We start from the raw sequence: 19,388 nt of genomic DNA on the forward strand, positions 1-19,388 counted from the left end.
GTACTCTGAAATATTAGTGTACTCTGAAATTTAGGAAATCTTAAAAAATACTAAATTTCCTACATTTCCTTTTTTAATTGAAAGCAAAACAAATATTTTTAAGTGTCTTGGTCCTCAGCTTTTTTGTTAAAGAGCTAATAATTCATTATAACAAAGCGATATAGTAAGTAAAGTGTTGTCTTAGAGAAACTTTTGATAATGCAAGTAATCACTACTATTTTATTTTGTATTTCTTTTATTAAAACATAACAGATCTGCACAATGTTTTGTTACTTCTTTAAGAGATTATCTAGGGAAAAATTATTTCATGTGATTTAGAAGCAACAACTTTTTAACCCATGGAAACCATTTTCTCCCTAGCTTAATTAGCTTTTTTTTTTAATTTAATTTTTTTTTTTTGCACCTGCAGTTTGCTTTAAAACTATTGCACTATTAAAGGGTGCTTATTAAAGCTCACAGGCAAAAGAAACCACCTTTTCTAGGAAACTAATCATTTCTTTGAGGAGTTTGTTCCTGTAAATCTACCGCTGATAATTTACTGATCTTCTTAATTCTCTCTGCTGATAGTGTGATGCTATACAGAAGATCCCTAAATGCTTCAAGAAGCAGATTTGAAAGAAAACATGATTGATTTCCTCATTTGCCCAGCAGTCTAGGAAATAGTAATTATGAGACTAGTCCCGCTCTTTAAAAAATAAAAATAAAAACAAAACTGAAAACAATGTCATGCTCTTTTACAACTTGTGATTTAGAAATTAAAAAATTAGAGTACATGTATTATTTGCTACTTTCCAAGGCATATAGAATAAGTACCTTGAGAATAGGCTTTTTTACATATTTTATAAACTTTTGTCACTGTGAGCACTTAATAAATGCTAAATGTCAACAAAACAGAATAGCAATAACCTGCCCATGGAGATATCTAAAAATTAATGAGATGCCGGAGAGAAAATGCAAAGTAGTGTTGATTCTTAACATAATTTATTTTTCCAATATAGATGTTGGTGTGTTGTGTTCCCCCCCCCCCCCCCCGGGAGATTAAAAATGTTACTTAATGATCTTGGAGTTAAAAAATTACTCTCCCTGGGCAATTTCTTCCCATTAAGTACTAACGTAATTTCTAAAATAAATATTAAGTATTAGCAAACCTGTACAAATTTGATATATGTTTTTGGCTTGTACTATGTGTTTTTCAAGACAGTAGAAAACAGTTTTTAAGTTTGCAAACATCATAGGCAAGAGAAAACCCTCTTCTCTTTTTTTCTTCTCCATTTCTACCTAGAGATTCCTTACATAATTATTTTTATGTCATGAGCTTTAAAAAGGTAGGTACTATAGAATCATCTTTGGGGTTTCCGGGGTTCCTGGGGCAGCTCCTGTTACTCCATATTACGTTCCTGCCAAGCACAGAAGTAGTGTCATTTGCTCAGCCTGGACAGGTGCCACACTCTAACTACTCCTGAGACAGAGAGAGAAAATAGCTGACAAATTTGGCTGCTAAACAGAGCTGATGGAGGGTACATCTCTTCCCTGGATATGCCAGTTTGTTTGGGAATGCTGCTGAGGAAATAAAAAGGGAAAAGAAAATATTTAAGCCTGATTTCATTACTTGTGACTCTTCATAGATATTTTTAAACATAACTGAAGCAGTCACAGGTTTAACATTTTAGGCATTTACCTTTTTTTTTTTTTTTTTTGCATTCTCATTCTAATTAACATATCATGGTCTTGATAAATTGAAGTATGTCACATATGAAAAGGTAAATGAGTTTCAGGGGGTTTTTAAACTCTAAAAGCATTTTACTACTTCACTTCATGCATGTGTATATATAAAGAGAAAGAAAAAATATAATAAATGTATTGAAAATAAGCATACTTGTTCAGAAGCTGAAAAAAAGTTTGAAAGTTTTGTGCTCAAAATTCAAGACTGGATCTATGGCAACTAAATAGTACATAATGGATACATAGGTAAGTTATATATTACATAATAGGTAAAGACCAAAAAGTACACCACTGTAACAAAATATTGTTTTTTTCATATAAGAAATTATCACTATGTATGGAATTTGATAGCTTAATAAATGTTAAATGAGTGAACAAAGAATATAATTCTAAATAATCCTACGTACATTTGATTGTCCACCAACTATGTGCTAAACACATACACCTTTTATACATTACTTCTTATCTTCACAATCCTTACAAGTACACTTTAGTTCCAACACATGGATAAGAACTATCCATCAATTCAAAAGCATTAATTGAATCTACAAAGGGATCTTGTCTGCAAACATTCAGGAATAGCCATTTTTCTAATATGAATAAAACTGTTTTATAAATTTAAAATTTCATAAAGTGAAGTATATGGCAACTTTATTGCAGCAAAAATTCCACCAAAGTGAAGCTCATCAGAAATTGTTATTCTAAGCAATTGTGCTGGTCTCAGTAATCCTTGATAAAAACCTGTTCTAATTTTTTTTATGTTTATTTATTTCTGAGAGAGAGGGAGACAGAGTGCAAGCAGGGAGGGGAAGAGAGAGGGAAACACAGATCCTAAGCAGGCTCCAGGCTATGAGCTGTCAGCACAGAGCCTGACGTGGGGCTTGAACCCCCAAGAAACTTGAGATCGTGACCTGAGCCAAAGTTGGATGCTCAACCAACTGAGCCACCCAGGTGCCCCTAAAAACCCAGGTGCCCCTAAAGGCAATCATTTGACAAGATTTTTGGTAGTTCCTTCCTAATTCTCTTTTTTGGATCCTCCACAGACCTTAGTAATTTGTGGTTCAGTACTTTGGCCTATTCTTAGCTACACTCACTCCTTTGATTACTGGCTTTCAAAGTTGTTTTTATTTTTTTAAATTTTTTTTAACATTTATTTATTTTTGAGAGACAGAGAGAGGCAGAGCATGAGCAGGGGAGAGGGAAAGAGAGAGAGATACAGAATCTGAAGAAGGCTCCGGGCTCTGAGCTATTTGTCAGCACAAGGCCCAACACGGGGCTCAAACCCACAAACTGCAAGACCATAACCTGAGCTGAAGTCCTACACTCAACCGACTGAGCCACCCAGGCGCCCCACTGGCTTTCAAAGTTTTAATTATGCCACACAATAAGACTTTTTTTTAATGCAACTCATTATACACTGAATAAAACTGAAACAAAAGAATCACAAAGAAATACCCTACTACATGGGATGTATCTGATATTTTTAATTCTGTGCTTTTCTTCCTTCCTTTCATCTTTTTTTTTTTTTTAATTTTGGTTAGTATTCAGTAAATTGACTTCACGACCCATTAATGGGCCACAACTGACAATATAACAGTACTATTATTCTAGGTGACCTCCAGCACCATAGGTATAAATATCATCTATGACTCCCAATTTTTATCTCAGGGACACCCTTTCCCCTGAACTTCAGATTCCTATATTGTACTTGACATCTTCCCTTAGACATTTTTCTAAACCTGTTCTTCTCCCATTAGCAGTCCCTTATTGATAAAATGGCAACACCATTCACCCAGATGCTCAGGCCCTTAATTCTGAAGTCTCACTCAACTTGTTTTTTCTCTCTAACCTACCATTTCTACTTTTGAAATATATGCTAAATCCAACTTCTTAGCACCTCTACCACTATCAACTAACCTAAGTCATCACCAGCTCTTATAAAGACTACTACAAACATCTATTAACTATTTTCTTCCACTCTCCACACATCAGTCCACTCTCCAATTGTCAGAATGATCCTTTAAACACATAAATCAGATCACACCCCCTGCTCACAACCATCCAGTGGCTCCCCAAAACACTTGAAATCCAAATTTCCTATCATGGCCTATAGTGTGCCATGACCCTAACTATCCTTTTTCTGACCTGATCCCTTACCTCTGCTCCCTGTTGCCCACCCACTCCTCTCCAGTTCTCCCTGCTGTTCTTGAAAGAAGCCAGGAATGCTCCACTGGAGAATTTTTTCGTGTCTGCTATTCCTTAGGCCTAGTTTGCTCCTTCACTTCATTGAGGTGTCTGAATATTAATTCAAGAACAGACCTTCCCTGACAACCTGAATTGAAAAAGGACTCCCATTACCTCTTAGCCCCTTATCCTTTTCCTTTTTTTAATTTAATTTTTTTAGAGAGAGCAAGCTAGCGCCTGAGTTGGGGAGAGGGGCAGAGGGACAGCAAGAGAATCTTAAGCAGGCTCCACGCTCAGCACAGACCCAACACGTGGGGCTTGGTCATGAGATCGAGAGGCTTGATCTCAGGACCCTAAGATCATGACCTAAAGCCGAAATCAAGAGTTAGGACACTCAACAGAGCCACCCAGGTGCCCCCCCCTTTTTTTTTTTTTTGCTTTATAGCACTTATTACCTGACCTTCTATCTCCAATCAGTACTCAAACTTTAGTTTAAGAAATGAATGAATGTACATAAATGAGTATCAGTAATCGTTGTAATGACAATGCTATTAAGAACTTTAGTCTTGGTACATGAGCCTCATTCTTCTTGACACCATTAAATCGAAATGAAGAAACAAGAGGACCTTGGTGAGCTGAATTGGAGTAAGTGTAACTAGAATCCATCCAAACTTATAGTTTTTGTGTATACTGCTACTCAGTCAAGAGAGCTAGGAGCTGAAATGGATTCTATACACTTAATAAGTAGAATATTTATACACCAAGAAATATAAAGTAATGGATAAGAGCCTAGACTCTCTGGAGGTGACTAACAGGGTTCAAATCCTGGTTCTGATATTTAATAGCAATATAACTTTTCTGTGCCTTTGCTTCCTCATTTATAAAATGGGGGCAATAACATCAGATTTACCGTATAGTGTGCTGTGAGAACCTAACAATGCCTATCACATTAGTAAGCCTGTAAATAAATACCAGCTATTATTATTCATTTGTAATTTATCTCAGAATTTCTTATCCACTGATACTATTAAAAAACAAATTTTGACTGGCAATCCACAAATTATACTTTATACTTCCAAACTTCTCAAGAAAGGTAAGGGATTTGTATTGAATTGAAAAGTTTCCCCTCCCCCACCCTCCCATAAAAAATCTGTTACTGAGGCTGAAAGCCACAAAGTCACAAAATGGTTGAATGTCTAATACCCTAACTTGCATGTTAACTGTTTATATTGTACAAAATAAATAGTTCACCACAGTTTACAGGTATGAAATTACAAATTCATTTTTCTTAAAGATTAAAATTTAAACCCTTTTAATTCCTTACTACATCAAATGTTCAACATTATGAATATTAGAGCTTAGCTTGTGTTTTATGCATTTCACAAAATAACACAATTTGGTTGCAAATCCTATCCCATTTTTTTACTATCTATATGTATAAAAAAGCTTGCTCATACAGGGTTAGACAGCAGCTAATTACCTTAGATACTAAAGGTTAAAAAAGGAAAGAAAAAACCCAAGCTGCTTCAGTCCTCATTACATTATGTACCATGGGGATACATATAGTTAAGTCCTAGAGGACAAAGTTCAATAATTAAAATTAGCTGTTTTCTTATCTGGGTAAGAAGTGCAGAAAAACCGTTTAAAAGTGAAAAAGCTTACTGTAACTTTAGCCACAAGGGAAGTATGTCAGCTCTCTGGTGAATCAGGGAATCATCTTCTGCTACAGAATCATAATGCTTGCAGCTATGTCTGACCTCATAATTAGGGGAGATCACAGCATAAAATGCAAGCCTGGGGCGCTTTGGGTGACTCAGTCGGTTGAGCTTCTGACTTCGGGTCAGGTCATGATCTCACAGTTCGTGGGTTCCAGCCCAGCACAGGGCTATGTGCTGACAGCTCAGAACCTGGAGACTGCTTCAGATTCTGTGTCTCACTCTCCCTCTCTGCCCTTCCCCGACTTGTGTTCTCTCTTTCTCTCTCAAAAAATAAGTAAGTAAACATCAAAACAAACAAACAAAAAAGCCAGCAAGCCTGAAATAAAATTACTGAATCCCCACAGCAAACAATATCTAGGCTTGTTATGATCTAAATGGTTTAAAACCTTGTATTCTAAGTACTAATCATAACAGGATTCAGTGGGCTACTTTAAATACCTGAAGATAAAAACTTATACTAAGGAATTGTGTATACTACAGATGTTTTAGTTGGCTGGTCTATAGAATTTGTTAAGTTTCAAGGTCTGCTAAATTGTTCCTATTATAGAAAGGCTGATTGGATACTCAGTACTTATTATTTCAAATCAAGGGTAATAATCAAAGCTACATACTAAACACAGGGTTGTTGTTTTTAAACTGTGACAGGCCCACTATTACAGAAGTTCAAGTTTGAGCTTTGCTTAAAGCAGGTAAACATGTAGTAGTGTAAAAAAATAAATAGAAGAACTGATAAAGCAATTCTCAAATCTCATTGATTTCTTCTCAGACTTATTTTTAAAGTTAGACCTTTTAAAATAATGTCTTCAGGTATAACTCAAACATAATTTCACATGAGTATGCTTAAAGCAATCCTCTTAGTAAACTCCCCACCAGGCATTTAAAAAAAAAAAAAAACTCACATAGCTTAAAGTTTGATTTATTAAATATGACAGCAAATCATTCGGTTGTATTTACAACAAAGAATTTATTTTCACAATATTTAAATGACCATGTTTACAATTGCCACGTCACTAACTCGTGCCAGCTTTTTTTCTCCTTTAATACTGTTTCTATAGATAAGCTTGGAAAAGCAGTATTTTGTTAAATCATTAATTTAGCACAAGATATACTATTAAATGCTGGAATTTCCTTGACATTCAAGAATTTATAACAAGAAATGGAATCCTGGGATTAAGAATAAAAGGAAAAAGACAAGGCACCTAATCTCAAACCAGGTAGAGTTGGATGGGAAGTACGGGCGTTTCTAAAGCCAAAGCAATTTCCGTGCCAGTTAAACTCAAACTTTCCACACAGAAGTTTAAAACCGAACTGAAACAGTTTTGCTAGTGTAACAGAAACAAATGCCCCCCCCCCCCCCCAGCAAATCCTTTGGAGCAACTGTTAGGCAGTATTCACATACAACTGTTTTCTCCAACCAGGAAGGCATGGAATGGAAAACAAAGTGCCAAAGAGAAAAAAAAGTTAGAGCGTGCCAAAAGGTCTTAAAACTACACTTCGCAGCAAAAGGCAAACGACTCCACAGACTGCTGCAAACAGAAGCTGCTCCATTCCCCCATCAGCAGAGGAAGCCACGGGGACTGGCCCTGGGAAATCTGAGAAGGGGCCCGGAGCCTCCACCAGCACCCTCAGAAGCTGTGGCTGTCAAAGAGGTTGAGGGACCCCAGCACTGGAGAGACATCGGACACTAATTCCACGCCCTTGCCCTTCCCACCACCTCCTCTCCATCCCGCATCGTCAGCCCAGTCGCCTCCGGATGCAAAGAGTAGTCAGGGGTATCGGGGGACTGCGAAGCCGGCGGCCTGAGCGCCCTCTTTACCTGGTCGCAGAGGCGCGGCCAGGCACGGAGGGTGAGCGTGTCAGCGACACGAGCCGCCTGCGCCTTCCCGCCCCGCGCGAGCCAGGTTTCCGTGGCCGCTTCTGCGAGTCTTCGCCCAAGAGGCCACTGGCTGCCAGAGAGGCCGGGGGAGAAACAACAGGCACAGTGTCTTGGAAACAGCCCCGCCGGCCGTCATTCATAATCCGGCGGACCGGAAACCGGAGGTAACGTCACTTCCTGCCGTCGCACAGCCAAAAAGTTTCCCTCCTCACACTGCTGCAGGAACCTTTTTTTCCCCCTCCTCGGAGCCGGCTAGTTCCGGGACCGGTTCGGAAGGGGCCTCCGGGAACGGACGGAGTAGCGGGGCGGAGCGGTGAGTTGTGACGAGCTGCCCGGCTCCCAGCCGCCTCTGGGAGGCTCGAGACCTCCGCGAGGGGCGAGGTGGGAGAGTAGGTCCGTGGAGTCTTAGTTTCCTCGCTCTTTAGGGGGAAATTTCGTAATTTGCGGGCGGTCGCGTGCCCCAGGCTGACCGCTCTCTCCCTTCGGTGAGGGCTGTGCTTCCTCCGAGTCTGTGGCGGGTTCGCCTATCTAGGGCACGGCCCCAGGGACTAGGTCTCCAGAACCCCGTCTCGGACCTTCCTCGGAAGGTTTTGGCGACTTCTCTATGCAGCTCCCTCTTTCCGCCTCCCCTCTTCCTCGGGCTCCCTCAAAGACTTTCCCTCCGTGCTAGGCCTTCGGTGTGTCATGCTTTGATCAAAGGATTGAGATTCTTTTTTCTGAGTGTCCGCTGTCGCTTTTCAGCTAGTCCGTCACTTGGTTGGTTTGGAATCGTGGTCTTTCCGCTTTCCCTGCATTTCCAGACGTGTCCCTAAGATATCAGTATAACTCAAGGCCAAGAATTCAGTAGAGGAATGAAACGGACAGCATCTTTAAAAAGATTTTTAGTAGAAGGTTGCAGGAGTCTCCAAAGACATAAAGGGCAAAGCCGTTTAGGAGATGGCAACCCTAATATTGCACTCGATGTGAATAAGTTCAGTTTCCTTTATCTTGTGCACGTGCAGATGATCAACTTTGGATGTGTGCGTGTGTGTGTGTTTTTAAGATTGGCATGTAGGGTAAGAAATGAATATCCAATTTGGGTTGGAGAGATAACAGACGCCCTAGGAAATGACATTTAAACAAAACCTAGTTCATTCATTCAATAGATATTTTTGAGAGTCTAAGTTTCAAAGTATGTTAACTGCATAAGACCCTGCCCTCATGGAGTTACAGTCTAGCGGGATTAATGAATTTAAGACAGGTAAAGGAGTAGGAAGACAGTATTGCAGGTAGGAACACTGTACAGGTCTCTAGTCAAGACCGAGGTGGTTTTGTTTATTTTGCTTTTGCTTTTTTGATGCTTGTGGGGCTTAGGGGGTTAGGTGCATGGAAGATGGATTTGAGTTTCTTGTTGCTCTTTTTGTAAAGGGACTTCGTAAGTGGTTAGAATTGTGTAGAAGGAGAGAAAAGACCATTACACTTTACTTTGATCCCTAATAATTCTATAGCCATTATTTTTGGTACTTTGCAAAGTAGCAAAGTGATAGGCAAAAAGATAAATGTAGACTCTCCCTCATAAGGTACTCAGAGTTTTATAGGGAATATAACACTTGTGGGGAAAAAAAAAAGAGTATGATTCAAGGTAGAAAGTCCTGGTACCATGAGAAAGCACTACTAGATATCCTAGGAGGGAGAGATTATTAGTATTTGGGGTGGAGAAGGACAAACCAGCCGAGAATGGAGTCCTCGTGAGAAGTAATATTTGAACATAGAATTTGGACATCTAAAAATAGGTAAAAAGCTTCCCAGACAGAAAAAGTGAGTAGAGGTGTCAAGGCCAGCTAATGGCTCTGCTGTAAAGAGAATCTGTATATGAAGATTTAAAGTTTTTGTGCCAGTTAATGAATTGTCTTTTTTAAATGGTAGGCCAAGAGATTGGGCTTTATTTTGAAGGCAGTAGGGAGTTTTGAAGAAGAAAAATAAGAAGGAAAGGAAAATATGTTTCAGGAACATTAATATGTGATTTAGGCCTCAGACCAGATTAACAGAAAGTTGTGTCGTTCATTGAAAAAAGTGCAGGACAAGGAACTTTCGGAGGAAGGTATTCATAATATCAATTTTAGTCATAACTAAATTGGGCAACCAGGTAGACATACCTACTCAGCAATTGGAAATGTGGGATTTGAGTTTAAGTGAGATTGGAGTGGTGAAAAATGGGAAACCATCTGCTTAAGATGACAGTTAAAAACATGATAAATAGAAGATAACCAAGGAAGAAAGTGGAAGCAGAACTAAAAAAGATACATGAGAACAGATACTTGGGCAATACCAAGAGTGACAGGGCTGAAAAGATGAACCAGAGTAAGAGTAGCCAGAGATAGATAGAAGAGAAGAACCAGAAAAGTTAAGCATAATCGAAATCACGGAGGAGAAAGTTTTTGAAAGAGGAAATGAGTACTATGTATTCACTTGGCCAGCATTTAATGAATACCCACTATCTGCCAGGTACTCTGCTAGGCACACAGTTAACAGCAGCGGGTAAGATCAATCCTGTGCTCATCCTTAGGGAATTTACATTCTAGTGAGAAAGACTGTTTACATAATTAACAGTATAGTAACTATTCCAAACTTCCAGGATGTTTGGGAACAGAATAACAGTAAGACTTCTTACTGTATTTGGGAAGTGTGGGGAAAAAAATACTGAGATGTGAAGGATGAATAAGATGGGTATGGGACACTTTCTACTGATGTGCTGAGGTGAGAGCATATGATATGTTGAAAGACTTAAACTAAATTATGTGACTACAACAGCGAGTGAGGAATGGGAATAGTCTGAGATACTAGATAGTATTTAATGAGTGTGTACTCTGTGCCAGGTACTCTTGTAACTATTTTACATGTACTACCAGATCATGTAGGGCATTAGAGACCTCGTTAAGGATCTCGTTCTTTAACCTTTGGGCAGCAAGAAATGCAAAGGGCATTTTAACCCAGTGAATAATACAGAAAGATGTTGAGAGGGACAAGAGTGATTGTGGGGAGACTGATCAAGCTAATATGGTAGGCCAGATAATAGGTGGTGATAGCTTGGTCTAAGGTGGTGGTAGTAAGGATTGAAAAAAGTAGATGAATTTGAGGTATATTTAGGAAGTTTGGTGACTGAACTCAAGGGTGTAGGGTGAGGGTTCAGGAAGTAGGAGGAGTAGCTGATACTCAGGTTCTGGCTGGAGCAGTGGGGTTAAGTATCATTTGAGAGAGGGAATGCTAGAAGATCTGGTTGGGAGACAGAAGAAGAGGTTATGAGTGGCTCTGTTAGGGACATGTTGAATAGGAGGCACCAGTGAGATACCCATTTAAAGCTGGCATTTGGATCTTGGAAGAGATAGGTGGGCCATAGAGATAAATTTATAATCCGTGGCAAAAGAGTATAGATCAAATTGTCTAGCACAGTAATTCTCAAGCTTTTAGAGTGGATCAGAATCACTTTGAAGGCTTAATACAGATTTCTGGGCCCAGAGTTTTTTCTTCAGTTGGTCTCATGGTAGAGACCAAGAGTTTGCATTTCTAACAGGTTCCCAGGTAATGCCTGTGCTTCTGATCCAGATGTCACACTTTGAGAGAAAGGTGTAGAGTGAGACAAGAAGAGACCCAGAACTCACTTAAGTTGAAGTGGAATAGGAACCTACAAAAAGGCTAAGAAAGAAGTAGGAGGAAAAAACAATATCTGTTTACCTAAAGCTATGAATACGGTGGTGAGAACATTTTCATGGATGGAATGGTGGGACAAACGCCAAATTGCAGGATTAAATGCAGCATAAGTAGAATGAAAAAAGGGAGTATAGAATGAGGATGACTTTCTGAAGGAAGTTTTGCTATGAAATGAGGAAGACCGGATAGAAGAGGCTTGAATATATTTAAATGTAAATGAAAAGATGCCAGTAGAAAGAAAGAGAGAGAGGGCGATGGAGAGGACATAGTAAATAATCCATAGTTCAGGGTCCAGATGGGGAAGGAAAAGGTAGAATCCAGTTACAGGTAGCATTACATGGAGAGCCACCTCTTCATTTATCAGATGGAAAAAAGGAAAGGATGGGTGCAGGTAAGTTTGTAGGTGTAGTGGCAGGATGTTGATTTAGTTTCTCTCTGACAGCTTTTGTCTTCTCTGTGAAATTGGTGAAGACATCTACTGAGATACTGTAGCAGTTTCAAGGAAAATGGAGAAAGTGTAACTGATCTTGGCAGAAAGTAGGGAAGTGAGTAGAAGCATGATAGGATTGCTAAATTGTATTGAGTGCCTAGATGAGATTGGTGACTCTACAGATGCAGAGTATGTATTCCTCTCAGCTGCATTTAAGAGTTTGGGTGCAGGCAGGGAGAAGGTAAATAACAGGATGGATGGCTACAAAGTAGATGAAATTATAGGACTGTAGAACACAGGTGTTTAGAGAAGAGAGTCTTTGAAAACCTGGACCATGAAATATAGGACAGGAAGTAAAATGACATACTGTAGGGGCGTCTGGGTGGCTCTGTTGGTTAAGAGTCCAACTTTGTCTCAGGTCATGATCTCACAGTTCGTGGGTTTGAGCCCTGCGTTGGGTTCTGTGCTGACAGCGCAGAGCCTGGAGCCTGCTATGAGTTCTCTGTCTCCCTCTTTCTCTCCCCCTCTGCCACTCATGCTCTGTCCTCTGTCTCAAAAATAAATAAGCATTAAAAAAAATTTTTAATGACATACTGCAAATAAATCTAGATGTATAGAAAGAGGTGGGAAAAAGAGATCACTGTTTAGTGGGAATTTCTGTGCTATATGCATTTGCCATAGATGATTCCTATCATGAGCTAAGAATTCTCACTGAGGATTAGAATTCTAAAAAACAAGTCCTAGGTGTGTATATATATGTAAATAGATATATACAGATACAGATACATGAAAGAAACTTAATGCTTTAAATGTAGAATTAATTTAAAGTCTAGGTGTTGCTTTAAAAAAAGAATGTCAGAAAATTAGTAATTACTACTTTAAAAAATGTCAATAACCTAGGAATGGGATAATAGTGGTATTGGTGGGAGTGAATTCTTAGCTCTAATCCTCAATAAGAATGATATATGGCTCTTTTCCAGTCTGTTTTGGTCATGGATTTTGGAATATACAGGGAAGGAACTATATAAAAGTTAACATAATTTGGTACAACTCCAGGAAAATATTTTTGGTTATAATAATAAAGGAGATAAATTGAGAAATTAGTTGCTGACCTCTTTAAGGACTTCAGTAGCTGAAAAATAAATTTTACTATGTGTGCATTTGTCCATAAGAAAGGAGAAGTAATAGAAACTAGAGAAAGCAATATAAAAGGGTGAGGAGGGGCACCTGGGTGGCTTAGTCAGTTGAGCATCCAACTCCTGATTTCAGCTCAGGTCATGATCTCACTGTTTTGTGGGTTTGAGTCCTGCATCCTGCTCTGTGCTGATGGTGCAAAGCCTGCTTGGGATTCTCTCTCTCTTCCTCTCTCTCTGCCTCTACCCGACTTGCACTGTCTCTGTCTCTCTCAAAATAAATAAATAAACTGTAAAAAAAAAAAAAAAAAGTGAGGAAAAGTAAGATAGAAAACTAAAATATATAGGATAAAACATGTAACTGAGTGTTTTATTTTAGGCCCAAATACTGTTTTCTGTTTGATGTGGGAAAGAAGTTGAGGCAAGGAGGTGCCAATAAGGAGAAAGCAGAGGGAACTAAGAAACTGGAGGCCTCTATAAATTCAAAATGCAGGTGGAACGCAAGGAAAGAAATGGGGGACAGGAGGAGGAGGCAAAATAAAGGAAGGTTGACCTGGTACCTTGAAGAGGTTCCTTAGTGAAAACAGTGGAAGAGATAAAAAGATACAAGATTATAGTCAAAAAAAGGAGAATAATTGTGGCTACTTTCAGGCTTTGGTGGCTGAAGATGAAGCTCTTTGGGATTGAAGATCTAAGTAAACTAGGAAGCTGGAGAAGATCATCAATATAGATGCTAAAATTGCCAGAGATGACAGTGGGGAGAAGTAAGAAGATGAGCCTAGTGCAAATGTTCCATACCTTAGCAACCAGGAAGGTATAGGTAATAGATTTCAAGGGAAGATGTTGATAAATGGTGGCCATGGAATGTTTCCCCAAAAGCAGCTATATGGAATAAGGTCTCTGTAGACCTCTTTGCTCTTTGAGTAGGAAGTCGAAGGAGTACCACTTAGGAGACCATGGTAAAAAGGAGATGTAGTGGGGGAAATAGTAAAGGTAAAGAGATTCAAGGAGTGCTTGAAAAACAAGGTAGAAAATATAGGGGAATATATAGATAATGAGTAGGGACTAGAAGATTATGGGCAGCCAGCAATGAAGTTATTGTGGAGGGAGGGAAGGGCTTAGCTGAATGAAAGTACTGGAAGGCCTTTCTACAGAAAGGTAGTTTGTACCTTAAGCAGCCTTGATGTATACATAATAGGGAAAGGAAAACTAGCAGTTGCTGGATAGACTAAAGCAGTGGCCTCCAAACTTGTCTCATCATTCCCTGAGTGTGAAATTGAGCACACTTCATTATATGTGTTATCAATTATATGTCTACACTGCTATCACTCTGTGTATTAATAGCGTATTTTTAATAAAAAATTAAAAATAGAAATTCTTATATTTTTTCCCTATATTCCACTATTAAGACCTTTGAGACATGTTAGTAATTTAGGGCATGGGTACAAAGCCTATTCAGTTTTATAATTGCAGGATCATATAAAAAGAATGGATTCCAAGGTTCTAGTTGGAATGTTGGTGTTGATGACATGACTTCTGTAGTCTTATAAGCTAGGCACTGACTCTTGTCACCTAATCTGTAATGCAAACCTTTTGTCTGTGATTATGGAAATACGTAACAGTAAATACCTTGCTTCTGGTTTCCAGCATAGAAAGTTCAAGTAATTGTTTTTCTAGTATATTGGAAGGATTCTTCTCTATATTAGCCCTTTGGTCAGCACCTCGTAAAACAAATTGTTCTGGATAAGTAAATGCTGTGCTTTTTAACTATAAAAAGTTTGGTCAATAAAAAGGTTAGGCCATATTCCCCTTGAGCACTCAGGAGGAATGGCAGGCTTACTCTTTTCATCATGGACATTTTAATGAGCTATTTTCTCCGGAAAATATGTATAGTAATCAGCCTATACCATGAGTAAATTAAAAAAAACCTTTCTGTACCTATCATCTACATAGATGATGTATGTAATAATATAGTCTTAAGTGACAGATTGCTTCTCAGTTTTCATTAAATTACTAATACAACTGTTTGAGGTAGATAATTGTCCTTTTAGTATTGGCTTTGGGATTCATGGATGATTCAGGTGTTTCATTAGAGTACGGAATTTGACAATAATTTTGAGGCTATCAGAAAGGTATCTAATATCGTCTTGAAAAAAAAAAAAAAAGCCTGTAGGTGTGGGAGTGTGTTTCCTGTCAAAGTTGGAAAGGGATTGGGGAGAAGTAGATGGGGAAGGAACAAACAAAATTCATCTTTAGTCTGAACTTTCATATGCCAAGATTCAACCTACAGCAAGCTTTAATGGCTTTATAAACCCCTAAAAATGAGAGATTACTGTGGAATTGCTGATAGATCTTTAACTCTAACAGTACATGTGTGTTGCATTATTACAATATTAACCTCAAGGATAGAAGACAATTTCAAGCCCTAGAATATTGATCAAAGGATTGAACACAAAGTATACATTTTTATTTTAATAATTCCTTGCCTGGAGTAATATTTGAAAAAGTGACACAAGAATTAGAACCACATGATAGCATTGGTATTAGCTGAAAACAAAATTTTTTAATGTTTTGGAATTTCATAAGCCTTTGATGTACATCTTCAGTGTATTTTAAGCTAATGACACGGAGCATTATCACAGGCCCTATGGGAGAGATTTTATATTATGTATATAAATTATATTATGTATATATAATTTTTTGGTAGTAACTATGGCACCATTCCTCAGAGACCTTGCTTTTTAAAAGTAGGTTAATGCATGAGATACCACAATCTAAATGTAGTCCAATAGATTATCTTAGTATGTTTTCTGAGGCATTCAAGAATGGAGTTGAGGATTAAGGAGATTTAAAAAAGGTAGTTGAGGTAAAAGTTGCAGCAATGACCTTTAGCTCATCACCTGATGTTTCCTTTAACCATTGTTTTCCTGCCATGCCTCGCCGCCTCAAATCTTTTTTTTTTTTTTTTTTTTTTTTTGGTAATGGAAATAAGGTTTGAGAGAAGAAATTTTGACATATGGTAAACCTGACCTAAACACATCAAGTTCCTGTACACTGAACTGTAAGCGTATATTTTAAAACCCTGAGGAAGGTGCTCTGTGGCAGGGAGGAGCTTATCTGCATTTCAAATTCAGGATTTGAATTTGAATTTGAATTCAGGGTCTGGATACACACAACACTGATAAAGTTCTTGCTTCAGGGGAAACGAATTTGGTAGGAATAACAAGGAAATTTACTTTTCTTCTGATGTTTCAGATTTTGTATAATGGGCACAGTATTACTATTATAAATAAAAGAACCTGATAGATAATCTTTAACATAGATAATTGCTCATTGTCTCTAAATTAATCCCCCCTCTTTCTTATTTTCTTCAGGTGTTTGCAATGGCTGCTGCTGTGAACTTGGAACTTGATCCCATTTTTTTGAAAGCACTTGGCTTCTTACATTCAAAAAGTAAAGATTCTGCAGAAAAGCTAAAGGCACTACTTGATGAATCTTTGGCTCGGGGCATTGATTCAAGTTACCGTCCATCTCAAAAGGTACCTGCAAGAATTAAAAGCTTGGGGGGAGTTTTGTTAAGGCCTGCAGTAGAACAGTGTTAATATTTAGACCATCTTAAAACAGTCTCCCTGCCAAAATAATCTTTCATTGTGGCATGAGGAAATTATATTCTTTAGTGTTCTATTCTTCCTTCATGTTTTCAGAGAACTTTTACTCTACATGGAAAAGTTAGCTGGGTGTGAGGGATACTCTGTTCTATTTTATGTGTAGGGAAACCTACTTATTTATGATTTAATTTCTAATTGTTTCTCATCCCCCCAAATTTTAAGCTACTGGATGAAACTGTGACTTGTAATTATTCTCTAATGTTTTAATGTTTAATGAAGTAAAAGGACAAATTTTGCAATGAAGTAGATTGAATATAGATAGGATACTTTAAGGGGAAAAGGAGGTATGTGGATAAATTATGACAACTATGTGGCTCCAACTTTGATAATGACAAAGCAGCCAAACAACTTTATGTGAAAAGAATATACAGTTTGAAACCAGACAAACCTGTTTTGAATCCCAGTTTGCCTCTTACTAGTTGTGTAGTAATAGATAATGTATCTTGAACATTTATTGTGTTTCAGGTATTTTTCTGCTTGGTGTATGTGTATAATTAATTTTAATTGTGATAATGATCTTTTGAAATAGGTGTTATTTATTTTCATTTAAAAATAAGGAAACCGAGGTACACAGTAACTTCATTTCCTCCAGCCTCTATTTCTTCATTAGTAGAATGGAGGTAATAAGGATTACCTTGAAAATTGTGAAAATTAAATGAGATAAAGCATGTAAGCCACCTAGTGCAGTATCTACCCGGTACATAATAGGCTCTTAGTGAATGGCAGCATTTATTATATTTGTAATACCTGAGACATTCTTTCAAACCTTTCCAAAGCTCTAGAGCCCTGAAACTCCAAAGTCATCCAGGTCTTTGGACCCAGATAACAAGATGAGAAAAGGAAGACAGGATTACATCACTAGCTCAGTCTAACTCACAATCTCAAATTAAAGACAGGCCCAAGTCCCAGACTCAGTGCCCAAGTAAACAGTGGTATTTTGTCCCCAGTCTTCTTTTAACACTAGCTCTAGTATTCTCAAGCCTTTTTATTGCCCTTTGAATAGTAGCGCCATTGTGTCCTCATTTCTTCTACCATTCTCATTCTGGTAAATTCAGTGAATTCAAACTGGCCAAATTATACAGCTCTACAAAACACACTAGTAAGTTCATTCTGCTCTGAATGTTGATAATATCCCAATAGGTAAAACCTATTATTACTAAAGAAGCAGTACTGTATTTTGAGATTCTCAAACAGAAGGAAGTTCATCTATTAAAGTACATGAAAAATTTGTTTTGATTAAAAAGCCTCCTGCCCTTAGATTTCTAACTAGAGTTACTTCTTATTGATCAGTTTAGAGAAAATACTGTCAGGTATTTAAAAACCCTGGATTCATTTCATTGTAGCCTTCAGCTGCCATTTACATCTCTAGAGAGAGAATCACCTGGAGGCAGTGGTATGCTTATAAACATTAACAGCTGACTCTCCAAGTGTAATTGCAACATAAAAATCAGTTGATATCTTCATTTACATCATTCAGTAAGTCCTATGTGAAATAATGAACTTAGATGGGACACAGTCAGTTAAATGTCTGACTCAGGATTTCAGGCCAGGTCTTGATCTCCTTGTTCGTCAGTTCTAGCCCCATGTTGGGGTTTTCTTTCTCCCTCTCTGCCCCTCCCCCTCTTGCTCCTAACCTCCCTCAAAATAAACTTAAAAAAAAACAAACAAACCTAGAACTTAACTCCTCCGCCAATGACTTGTAACTTTTTTGCTGAATTAGATAATAGTTTTCAAATGCTACAAGATTATGTTTTTCATTTTTTATGTTACACTTTTAAATTAATCTGCATTACTAACATTTTTTCCATCACTTTCCTAGGTGTACATGAATGGTCACCAAACTTTCTGTAAAGTATCAAATAGTAAATATTTTAGGCTTTGTGGGCCACATGGTCTCTGGCACAACAATCTAATTCTGCCATGGTCGCATGCAAGTGCCACAGATAATACATAAAATGAATGAGTATTGCTGTGTTCTAATGTAACGTTATTTATAAAAAACAGGCAATAGGCCAGATTTGGCCTCCAGGCCTCAGTTTGCCAACACCTCCTCCAGACAGCACAATAAATCAAGTGCAACTACCAAGAAATCGAAAGCCCCATTCTTTATCCCTTCCCCATTTCTTCCTCCTTGGAGGTTACTACTGTTCTGAATCTAATGTATATCGTTCCTATTTGTATTTTTCTACATTTATCTGCTGTCTCAAAAAAGTAGACTGCACTCAGATGTGCTAGTTTTATTTAGAATGGTAGGAAATGCCCTCCTTTTTTGAAGGGCGATTCCAAGAGGTATCTTATACATAAACTTTTTATACTATCTATTAGTAATACATAGCAAGTATAAATATCTGCAAAGTGGTAATATAAGAACAAGGATTGGAAGCATAAAACAGAATAAGAAGACAAGCCAGGGGTGGCTGGGTAGCTCAGTCCATTAAGCATCCGACTTCGGCTCAGGTTATGATCTTGTGTTTCATGTGTTCAAGTCCCACATCAGGCTCTGTGCTGACAGCTCATAGCCTGCAGCCTGCTTCGTGGATTTTGTCTCCCTGTCTGCCCCTCCCCTGCTCGTACTCTGTCTCTCTCTGTCTCTCAAAAACTAATCAAATGTTAAAAAGAAAAAAAAAATTTTAAATAAAAAAAAAGACAAGCCAGAGACTGGGTGAAAATATTTGTAAATTATGTGTCTGATGAAGGACTTGTATCCAGAACCTATAGAGAACTTTTTAGAGTCATTAATAAAACAAACAACTCCATTTTTTAAAAAGGACAAAACATTTTAATAAAAACTTCCAAACAAAATAACGTATGGTAGACAAGCACTTGAAAAACGATTCAACATCATTAGACATTAGGTAAATGGAAATTGAATCCACAGTAATATACTACTATATACCTATTAGAATGTCTAAAAGTAAAAAGAGGATGTGTTGATGAGGATGTGAAGGAACTAAGACTCTCATATACAAC

The 19,388-nt window shown here is 37.9% G+C and overlaps 2 protein-coding genes across 5 annotated transcripts in view; one reads left to right on the forward strand and one right to left on the reverse strand.

The window, feature by feature from the left end:
• GSTCD (glutathione S-transferase C-terminal domain containing) overlaps window positions 1–7,577 on the reverse strand; it is a 131,342-nt gene extending 123,765 nt beyond the window's left edge. The window contains exon 1 of the mRNA XM_015062611.3: window positions 7,441–7,577. The gene's annotated coding sequence lies outside the window, so the exon portion shown is untranslated. The remainder of the gene's footprint in view (window positions 1–7,440) is intronic.
• A 99-nt stretch (window positions 7,578–7,676) lies between these two features.
• Window positions 7,677–19,388, forward strand: part of INTS12 (integrator complex subunit 12) — a 35,340-nt gene continuing 23,628 nt past the window's right edge. For 3 of the 4 annotated variants that reach the window (XM_015062614.3, XM_027061867.2, XM_053217084.1), the window contains exons 1-2: window positions 7,677–7,813; window positions 16,125–16,289. In XM_015062614.3, the coding sequence (XP_014918100.1) occupies window positions 16,134–16,289 (156 nt within the window). In that variant the 5' untranslated portion in view covers window positions 7,677–7,813; window positions 16,125–16,133. Of the gene's footprint in view, window positions 7,882–16,124; window positions 16,290–19,388 lie in introns of all 4 variants that reach the window. The other variant, XM_015062615.3, reaches the window with a different exon arrangement.

Source organism: Acinonyx jubatus, chromosome B1 (assembly GCF_027475565.1).
Source record: "Acinonyx jubatus isolate Ajub_Pintada_27869175 chromosome B1, VMU_Ajub_asm_v1.0, whole genome shotgun sequence".
Classification (NCBI taxonomy): domain Eukaryota; kingdom Metazoa; phylum Chordata; class Mammalia; order Carnivora; family Felidae; genus Acinonyx; species Acinonyx jubatus.